At 54.5% G+C, this 10407-nt stretch overlaps 1 protein-coding gene across 1 annotated transcript in view; it reads right to left on the reverse strand.

Annotated features, from left to right (window-relative positions):
* The window catches only part of ONECUT1 (one cut homeobox 1), a 29104-nt gene extending 19012 nt beyond the window's left edge, over positions 1-10092 (reverse strand). Inside the window, exon 1 of the mRNA XM_040969531.1 lies at positions 8804-10092. Coding sequence (XP_040825465.1) covers positions 8804-9920 — 1117 coding nt within the window. The 5' untranslated portion in view covers positions 9921-10092. The remainder of the gene's footprint in view (positions 1-8803) is intronic.
* Between the last annotated feature and the right edge of the window lie 315 nt (positions 10093-10407).

A 10407-nucleotide genomic window follows, 5' to 3' on the forward strand; every position in this document is an offset into this window, starting at 1 on the left:
TAACTGGGCCAGAAAGACACAAGCCTCTCCGGGAAAGCAATCCACACTGAGCACACTGCTCATTCTTTATCCTCGGGTCATTCCTCTACTTACCACCCCCACGGCAAGCGGAAACACAAACTCTGGATTCTGCATGGGTAATTCATCTGAATTTGGAGATCATGGCAAAGTGGCCTCAATGGCTTGTTAGTTGATCATGAAACCTAGCTTTCCAACACTGACAAGAGTCCACTGGGAGCAGGGGTGCTTACTGGGGTGTCAGAGTGTACACAGCAAGCACACACATGCCAGTTCCATGCAGAGGTCTCTGTCTGCACCCAGTGAGACAGAGAGCTGCTTCCTGGCAGGGACAGGTGGGTCAAAGCTGGCTCCTAACGCCTGTTGGGGGAGAGGCTCAAACTGGAGCCTCCCGCCCCTGCCTGCCTGCCTGCCTTTCGGCTCTGCACCGCAGTCCTCATTTACCATAAAAAGAAAATACCTTTTGGTTCAACAACATCCGCAGGCTGATGATAAAAGTGTCCTCTTTCAATTATCAGAGTAAAACTCATTTTCGGGGGGTAGGGGGACTCGCAGGGAAGGAACTCGGAGTAATTTTTCCTAGAAATGCTGATCACAGGGTGTTGAAATGCTTCTGGTTCAAGTTTTCCTCCTGGCAGTCATTTTAATCAGCACTTCCCCTATTTAATGAGCGTGTAGCACCATTACATAATCACCCAGCTCACTGGATTAATGATGAAAAAAGGAACTGATTTTTCCAGTTGCATCATTTGAAGTAAATGTTAACTTTCTTTCTGAGTCCTTAGTTAACCGCATTAGTGTGACAAATATGTCTCTGTCTAGCATAAGTAATTAGAATTTAATCACTTTAACTGCATCTTAATTACCCCAAATGAATTGAAAGGACATTTAATAGCAAAGATTAAATTGCCTTAATGAACGATTTTTGTACTCCATCAATACTTCGGATCGGTTTAGCCACTCCTCACAGGCATTCTAATCGCGGAGCCTGCAGTGAGCAAGGAGGTCACTAGGTGGCGTGCGTCGTTCGTTTGTTTATTTAATTCTCCCCATTGATTTGTTTCAGAAGACGACAGCAAAGAAAGCAAAGAGCATATAGTTTATTGTGTTCCTCTGATAACCTCTCTTTGTGACTGTGAGGTCATTGCCAGATGCAAAAACGAAAGCAGTGCTTTCAGAAGCTGCAGTTCTTGACTTGCATTCTATGCACTGGCATATGCAAGGGAAGGCGAAAAATACATGGGTAGCTGGAAACAGGCAGGGTTTGAGGAAATCCTAAGTTGCCTTCTGGACAAGTGCCAACATATTTATATATACAAGCAGAGTTGTATCTAATCTATTATTTGTGTGTATGTGTGCAGAGTCCTCAAATATGTGTAACAGGCAAGCTTTGGCATGACTAGGCAGGCACTGATGTGGAGCCAAGAAATGTAAATGCTTCCCACACTCCGCCCAGAACACCAATGCCTGGAAGCCTGGGAGGATCTGGGCCCCTGGGCCTTTCTCCAGGCTCGGTCCCCCTGGACCAGCCCTGCCCACATCTAATGAGATGTATCTTGTGCATCAATAATTGTTTAAGTGAACAAATGGATGGGGAGACGGATTGCACATCCAGCCCTGTGATATTCCCCCTGACTGCTTCCTCAAAGGAGGGCAATAAAATCTCTTACAAGTCTCAGTACAGAACAAATGTTTTTGTAAGTAACTGTTGGAGAGCCCCCCAGGCAAGATGCACATTGTTTAATTTCAAGAACTTTATTATGCAGAGATGTTCTAAGTTGGGTGTTTATGGCATTTCCACCTCCTGGGTCCACTGACCTGGTGGGCCCACACTGGCAGCAGAAGCCTGGGTTGAAGGGACCGAGGGTGCATGCAGGACTAGGAATCGGGAGAGCAGAGTTCAAGTCGTCAGTGTGGGGCAGCTGCAGTGCTCAGGCAAACTAACTTCACTGAGGGACACATCCAAGAAGGGGATGGCAACTTCCACACAGACCAGTCATGCCACACTAGGCTGAAACATGCCCTGGGAATCCTTCAGAGTCCCTGTGTCCAAGTCACCCTGCGCTAATTCCATCAGAGTATGAGGCGCTGCCTGCAGCTGTCAGGGTTTCTCTTTGTCTTGAGTGTGTCTAAGCCAAAGGGCTCCACTGTGCAGGAGATCTGGGAGCCACTCGCTGCTGAGTATCGAATGAGATCATCAATGTCCTACCCACAATACTCAGCAAACAGAACATGCACAACAAACGGCCAGCTCTGTGCTGACCAACTGCTGTAGCAAGTCTGATCGGATGTACTTCAGGGTCTGGCTTTATTCAGCAATTGTCTTAATCTCCCTCGGTGAAAGGAGAACGAAGTTTCTAGAATTCTTCCAGTTTTATAATAATGTCTCATCTTTTGGGAGGGAACACATGCAGATGACCCAATAGCAAGACCTTGTGATAAACTGCTTATATCTCTTCATCAAAATCCCCAGGCTGTATTGTGGTTGGTCTTATCACCTAACTCAATCCTTATTAATTTCAGGAAAAATTAACCTTTATTAGTATTAGCATACTGGTATTGAAATTTAAAAAGCCTGTAAAATCTTATTGGTAAAAGGATTTCTGAACGTTCCCTGAATTCAACTCCGTGAAAAATAGGATTGTTCATTTCTTTTCAGTGGACTCTGCTACGCTGATGCTTCTCATATTGAACTAAGGTGGCCTTTTCCTCCCTAAAAGGCTTATTCATTGTATTTAAATAGAGCCATAATGAAAATAATGTCAAATAAATATGTGCTAAGCAATTTTCTCCAACACTGTAAGAATGTATTGGTGGGCAACCACAACTTCAGTAGATTCTCCTCTACTCGTTCCCTAGGTTAGGGGCACCCCATTTTGCCAAGAGTGGGGAACTCTGTTGTTGTGATGGGGTCATTTCACATTCCGCCCATCAAGACTCTTTGGTTGTGTTAAAATGCCCAGTCTACACATTTCCCCACAGACAGGCCACACAACCTCGGTACCATCAGCTGAAGGTCACCGCTTTGAACCACAGGGAATTAGGGCACAGGAAGTCCCATTTAATTTTAAATTGCTTACCTGTATTAGGTTTGGACATTTTCTTTCCTAAAAGAAAACCAGGAACACATTTTACCAATATGCCCTGGAAGAACGATTTCCTCTGAGAACTTTGGGTAGCAGCACCTGTTTGATTAACTGAATTTGCCATGAATGTGGAAATGATGACATCAAAACAACTCGCGGCACAACCTCCTTAAAGACCTCGTAGATTAGAGATGACTATAGATTTTCCCCAGCACGGATCAAAGGGACTGAATTGAACGTTTTAGCTTAATGATCCAGCCCCTGTCACACCCACAGGGAGGCATGTGCGCATGTGCACCCGGACGCATACAACAAAGCTGTGGGGACCGGACCTGGAGATCAGCCACTTGATCGGCGCGGAGAGGTTTGATCTTGGCTACGTTTTGTCTGAAACTTGAGAACGCTAGCGGTAAATTTCCCTTTTCTTGCTGCAACGTGGCAAAGGCATGCAAGACCTGGTCACAAAGAACTGCACAGGAGACTCAGCCGCGGTGCCCTGTCCATGGTCCTGACGCCGCACCCGGGACCTCGGCAGCCTGCCCTCACCTTTTCACCCACCCACACGAGAAAAAACAAACAACAAAAACCAAATTTTCAAACTTAGGACCTCGAGGGCTGCCTCTTGTCTCAAATCAGGTAGTTGGAAGTGAATAGAACAAAAGAATCACTAATCCGCCCGGGATCTTATCCTTCTGCCCCAACCTCCAAATCCAGACCCCCAGGGTCACCTTCTCTACGCTGCCCCTGCATTTTTCCTACAAAAGCCAGCAAAAGCACAACTCAGATGGACAGTCTAGACACGTATCTTCCTTGGGGAGGTTACAGCTGGGGTATACTTTGGGGGAGGGAGGACGTAATGCGGTCTCCACAAGTAGAAGAAACATCCAAGCATCGGTAAGACCTTGCTGGAGCTTCTAGATCGCCTCTTCCTTCCCCCAAACGCTCCTTCTATCAAAATTGCTGTCGTTTTGAAAACGACTAGGCCAGTGGTGTTCCAACAACAAAGACGCTGTCGGGATTCAGCTCCACCGGCTGCGGGTCTGAACAACGGGCGCTCGCTAGGCGCGGGGCCTCGCGGCCTGCAGAGGGCGCACGCAGCTTCCACCGCGTAGCCTGTCCGTCATCCCGGGCAGGTGAGCCCAGGCCGGGCGCAGGAGCCTAGGTCCCTTTGGCAGAGGGCTCAAGGTCACAAGAGAAAGACAGACGTGCCCTGGGCTTTGGAGAGCACAAAAGACGCTCCTTTGCTGCTGCCACACAACTGTGCTACTGTCAACACAGCTTCCTATCCAAGCGGTCAGTTGCAAGACTGCAGGGCTGAGCTCTGTCTCCAAAACACCGTGCCCGAGCCAGGGGGTTGTCTAGGGCTCCTGGGAGCGCTCTCCAAACGCTGCTAAAGCTCTCCAGGCTTAAACTGACCAGATACTCCTGGATAGGCGACGGAGTTTGTCTCTGGCGTGGCGTGGCGTCCTAGCTGCGCTGACACCAAGGTCTCCAAACAAAAGCCATCAGGCTTTCTTCGGGCAGTTACTGGGAACCCTACACACACACACACACACACACACACACACACACACACACACACACACACACATCAGCCTCACAAGCAGGTTCCCCACGCAAGCCCCAGCCCTCGCACATTTATTTTTGAATTTAATTTCTTCCTAGACTCACTGGGTTTGCACTCCCTAGTGGGGATTGCGCAGAGAACTACTATTGTCCCGCACTATCTGAAGAACAGACACGGCTGTGAGAAAGACGTTTGCTTTCTGGCCACTGTCTCCAAGAGTCATACACCTTTTTGGCTTTGAAAAGGGCTTGTGTGTGTGGGTGTGTGGGAACCACCGCAGGCTACCCTAGCGCACTGCCACCATTTGGTCCTGGCGGGCTCTGGGATCAGATCAACTCTGCCAGTCTATGGGCGAGGAGACCATCTCAGGATTTGGGAAGAGGCGCTCCCCTCAGGCAGCCCCCTAGCCTCTGGCTTGGAGGTGGACGTGGTCCGGCGCGCCCTGCCTGCCCTTTGTTTGAGCCGCAGCCGGCTGGGAGCAGCTGCGCAACTCAGAATTCGTGTCTCCGAGATGAGACGCTGAGCGAGCGCATGGCGCCCTCTCCTCCCACTCTGAGGCCCTGGAATCCCTGCCTCCTCTCCCAACCCAGGGGTCTTCGACGAGTGGGAAAGTGCTGTTCCAGGTTCAGCCCGGCATTACACTCCCGCAGGGTACAGTTGAAATGTCACCCGCTGGGATAAATATTAACACAAAGCAAATGGACTTGCTCAGGGGCAGTTATCAATCAGCAAGGCCGCAAGGCCATTCAAGGCAAACACGGTCCAGCTTGGGTCGGGCCAGACTTTCTCAGGGCTGCCTTTCCTCCCTCTGCCCTGGGGCTCAAGCCTTCCTGCAGGTCGTTCTGCGGGCAAATACCAACCAGACAAGAATGGGGGGTTCAGACCTGGAAACTAGATGCTCCGTTGACCACTCCCACCCCCAGCACACGCCACACCAATGCAATTCGGAGGTTTCCTGACTTCCAAGTTGGACACAGTTGGAGTGGCCTTCCACCCACCACTGTCAGAACCTAGGGCTGGGCTGCCACCTCTGGGACCCGCAGTTGCTGTGCCTGCTGCTGGGTGTACACTGTAGGTTCTTCTGCACTGCCAGTTCCCACCATGGAGCCAAAGCCTTCTGGAATATTTAATTGGAAACTAATCTCTATGAGTCTTGATAGGTGCCTGCATCAGAGGTGGAGCACCCAGATGCCTAGCCCAGCATCACCCAGCCCCTTCCCCCACCCCAACTAGGATGGAAGGCACACCAAGCCGAGTCACAGGGTTGTGCATCGCTGTAATAGGGGGAGCAGCCAGGATTACATGGAGGGAACATATGTTTTTTTTTTTTTAAAGGTAGTTAATTTGGTGAGAATCTCCTTTCACCCATCTTCCAATGGCCTGCATTTTCCTGACAGGGAAGCAGCTCCCCAATGCCCTGCTTCGTGCAGAGGGTTTTGGCAGGCTGTGTGGTGGTAAGGAGGGATGGGGAAGACAGGGAGACTGGAGAAGCCATGCTGGTGGAATCTGTGGGAGCACTGGCCTCTATGGAAATCGGTATGAGAAGGGGTGATGGTGGTCTTTGGATGCAGCACTGAGCAATGTTGCAAAGGGTGCCTAACCTGTGGGAGCTGGGGGAAGAGAAAGTGGGCTGGCAGTGATGTTCAAGGTACCCCACAATGCATGCTGAGCGCCCCCCACCCAACTCAGGGACTGCTGCGGGTCATTTGCAGAGCTCAAAAAAACAACTTCACTTTTTTAAAAAAAAATACAATGTTAACAAGAGGGCTTTGTTCATTTGTTTGTTTTTTTGTGACTTAAAAAGAAGGTAGTTTTGTAACTCCAGAAGTCCATAAGAACATCCTGTCCAAAAGGAGGTCCTTATGGACACAGGGTACACTAAGTCCTTGCCCTCAGAGAAATTAGCAAAACACAAAACAGAAAGAGAAGGGTCCCAGTCCCAGTCAGCCAGTGATTAGGGGCCAAGCACTAGTTCTGCTGGAGTCGGATTCCCACCTTTCCAGGCAGAGGCAGTATGGCTCACCATCATGTGCTCCTTGGCTGCCAGGCGCTATGGAAGGGGCCCCTTTGATGACCTCTTGGGTCTTCTGAGCATCTGCCCAGCACCCAGCTCTCAATCAGCATGTGGGCTCTCCCTCCCCCTCCAGCGTGGGCTGCTGGAGCTCGGGTCTCCTAACTGGGAGGCCAGAGGGCACAAGGCCCAGTTCCAGAACCTGCAGCTGTCTTTCTGGGACAGAACGGAAGGCAGAGGGGTCAGGAGGGTCAGCGAGGGTCTCTGCTGGGTGGACAGTGCGGAGTGGACTCTCCTTAGTGGGTCACCTTCACCATCCCCACCTCCTTCCCACACTCCTTGGCGACCTTGGTGATGGCTTGGGTAGAAAGAGCAGAAGGAGCAGCCTCTATGTTCCACTTTCTTCAGAAACAGCACGCCTCCTCTCAGCAGCCTGGGGCATCTGGGTCAGTCCTGGGGGCCCTTGGCCTCTGCGCATCCCTCCACCACCTGCCGCCAGGCGCAGGCGCAGCATTACCACCTTCCTTGTGGCAAATGAGCCCGGGGACTGGGTTTGGGAAGCCTGGCAGGGCACAGGCTCACACAGCCTAGCTCACGCAGCCTACCTCTCGCTCAGAACCAGGGTCGTGTGGAGTGTCCAGGCCCTTGGGGTCGCCCAGGGCTCCAATCATAGGCTCCCTGGCACGAGTCCCCCGACCCCCTTCTTATTGGCAGGCTCGAGGTGGGGGAGGGGGCTGGGGCCTGGTGCTTTGATTTTAGACTGTGAAACGGCTCAGTGCCCCGGGCTCAAAGTGGATTGACTGCTTCTCGTTCTCCAGGGACGAATTAATGGAGAACGATCAGTTAATTAACAAACCCTCATTCTGGCTTTTACCTTTCTTTTTGCAAAGGCTCAGGCCTGGGCACCCAGTGGCAACGAGGGTGGGTTGGGCAGTGGACCCCTGAGTCAATCAACTTGGCAACCTCCAAGCAGGTCTTACAAAACCTACTCCGCCCTCCGTGGCGCTCGGTCCTACCTCCCATTCTGTCCTCTGTCCGCACCGGGTCTCCGAATTCACCTGAAGTCCCGGAGGCTGACTGGATGACCTCAGCTGCTCCCTGGGCCCTAGGGTTCTGCGGGGAGCCTAGAGTGGAGTCTGCGCTGCGCTACGCCCGGGACTGTCTTCCCGCTCAACTCAGCGCTCCAGGCTCGGGTTTCTGGCGCAAGCTCTCTACTGGCTGACTTGGAGGTCCAGTGCGCACTCCCACCCTCCTGCAGGGAGATTCAGTCTCTTTTCGCTCCCCCCGCCCCCGCCACCACCCAATACAAAAAAATCACCACCAGGAATAAAACGAAATACAAGTCCCAAGCGAGCCAACAGCAGCGAAGGAGGTCGGTGTGTTTGGCTGGCAGCTCTCCTACCGCTCTGCCGCCCTGGCCGGACTTCGGCACTGCTTGATTGCTTCTTTTTCGCACATTTCGCCCCACGCCCGGAGTGCGTGCTAACCTTTTACGCCGCGCCCACAACGCACCCCCCCCCCGCCGCTCTCTGGGCTCCCGTAAGCTTTGCCCCAACTTTTCGAGGGTAGTTCCCCGGGGTCTGCCAGTACCCAATGCAAAGAGCTCAGGAGCGAGCTCACTTCCGCGAGTTCAATCAAATTTTGCCGGGCAAACTCCCACACATTTCTGCCCAACATCGGATGGGTGCGAGAAAGTACTGGCCCGCAGCAGTCGTGCGCAGTTGCCTGCACGCGTCGCCTCGCTCTTTCCACACCCCGAGAGTTCCCCGAGAAGCGGCGCTTAGGCCGTGTTCCGCCAGGTGCGAGGCTTTCTCAGAACCCTCCCAGGTGTGCGACCTTTCCGGAGCCATCTCCGAACACACAAATGCGTTCCCGCAGCCCCCGAGGTCGCGCCGCTTTGGCTCTCAGACCCTGGCAGAGCCTAACGCACAGAGCCCTGGAGAAGGCAGGTCGTCGGCAGCCGCGGACTCTCAGCTTCCAGGAAAAGGGGTGGAGTAGGCAGGATGAAACACGACTTTGATTTTTTTCCCCCTCCCTCCTTCGATCCCTCTGGTTTCCTCGCCCCTCTCTCCCCGTTCGTTCGCGGGCACGCGCGCTCGCCCAGCACCTTGGCTGGCTCACCTGCTAGGCGGAGTGCAGACATGCGCTGGAACTCCGGCTCCTGCAGCCATTTCCACATCCTCCGGAAGGTCTCCCGGCCGGACTTGAGTTTGCTCCAGGGTTTGGGGTTGCGCAGCAGGTCCGAGAGGGTCCCCTGGGAGCGGCAGAGCACCCTCTGCGCGAAGATGGCCTGTGGGATGCTGTAGCGCTTGAGCTCGGTGGTGATACGCTGCGCCACCTCTTTGGTATTGATCTCTTCCATCTGCCCTGAATTATTTCCATTGCTGACCTGCGCGCCAGTCACCGAAGGGTTGGGCTCCCGGGCCGTGCCCAGGAGCTGCCCGTGGCTCTGGGCGTTCAGGTGGGCGTGGGGGTGGTGCGGAGGAAGGCCGTTGATGGGCACCATGCCGGCCGAGGTGGGTGTGAGGTGTTGCTCCCCGTGGCGACCGAGCATGGCCGGGTGGTGGGCTTCGAAACCGTTGGGGGTGAGCATCTTGTCGGCGGGCATGGCAGCGCCAGGGTGGGCGTAGTGGGGGAGCCCTTGCTGGGAGTTGTGGATGCCGCCCAGACCGGAGCCGGAGAGGGGCGAGAGGCTCTGGCCCATGCTGGCCACGTCCTTGTGGTAGGGGGTGTAGAGGTTATTCATGGAGGCCAGCCCCCGCTCGTCCCGCATGAGCGTGAAGCTACCGCTCACGTTGCCTGCTAGGCGCTGGTGGTGGTGCGGGTGGTGGTGGTGATGGTGGTGGTGGTGGTGATGGTGGGGGAACTTGTCCGACACGGTGGAGATGGGCGGCAGCGGCTGCAGAGGTGTTAAGGTGGTGTAGGTGGTGGGCATGCTCATACCTGGGGGAGTCTCGCAGGCCATGGTCATGGTGGGGTGCAGGGGGCCGGCCAGGCTGTGCTCGGGGGCCCGGTGGTGGTGGTGGTAGTCGCCGCCGCCACCGCCGCCTCCGCCGCCGTCCAGCAGGGACGCCATGCCCATGGAGCGCGGGTGAGCGGGGGGCAGGTGGCTGCCGCGGTGTGCCACGGAGCTGCGCGCGTGGGGGCTGCCGCCCAGCAGGTCGGCCGGGGCGGGCACCGGCTCATGGCTCACCCCGTGCAGCTCGCCGATCGCCTCCATGGTCAGCTGTGCGTTCATCGTGATCCGGGCGAGCGGGCGGCGGACACAACATCGATGTGGCCGGGGCAGAGGCGGCGAGGAGCGCACGGAGTCCGGTCTTCACATCGGCTGCCGGCGAATGTTGCTTCCTCCCTCCGGCTCGCTGTGCGCTCTGTTGGGTCTCTGTGCGCGCGCGTGTGTATGTGTGTGTGTGTGTGATGTGTGCGTGCGCGTGTGAGCAGCTCGCCTTTCCTCTTGCCCCCACCTTCCCTCGGCGTCCTCGGCTTTTTTTTTTTAATATTAATTTCCAAAAAAAAAAAAAAAAAGTCCGCGCGCCGTTGGGAGAGCGCGGTGTCCCTTCAGCCGGCCAGCCCGTCCGCCCTCGGTCCTCGGTCCCCTTTCTCGCCCCTCTCAGAAGAATCCCGAGGCCCCCGGCTCCCCTGACGCGGCCCGCGCGCCCGCCGCGGCTGCTGCTGCCTGCCCTCGCCGCTCGCCGGCTCGAGCCATGGCTCGCTTCCTATCGCCG

This window comes from Ochotona curzoniae, unplaced genomic scaffold (assembly GCF_017591425.1).
Source record: "Ochotona curzoniae isolate NIBS_2020 unplaced genomic scaffold, NIBS_Ocur_1.0 scaffold_4701, whole genome shotgun sequence".
Taxonomy (NCBI): Eukaryota; Metazoa; Chordata; class Mammalia; order Lagomorpha; family Ochotonidae; genus Ochotona; species Ochotona curzoniae.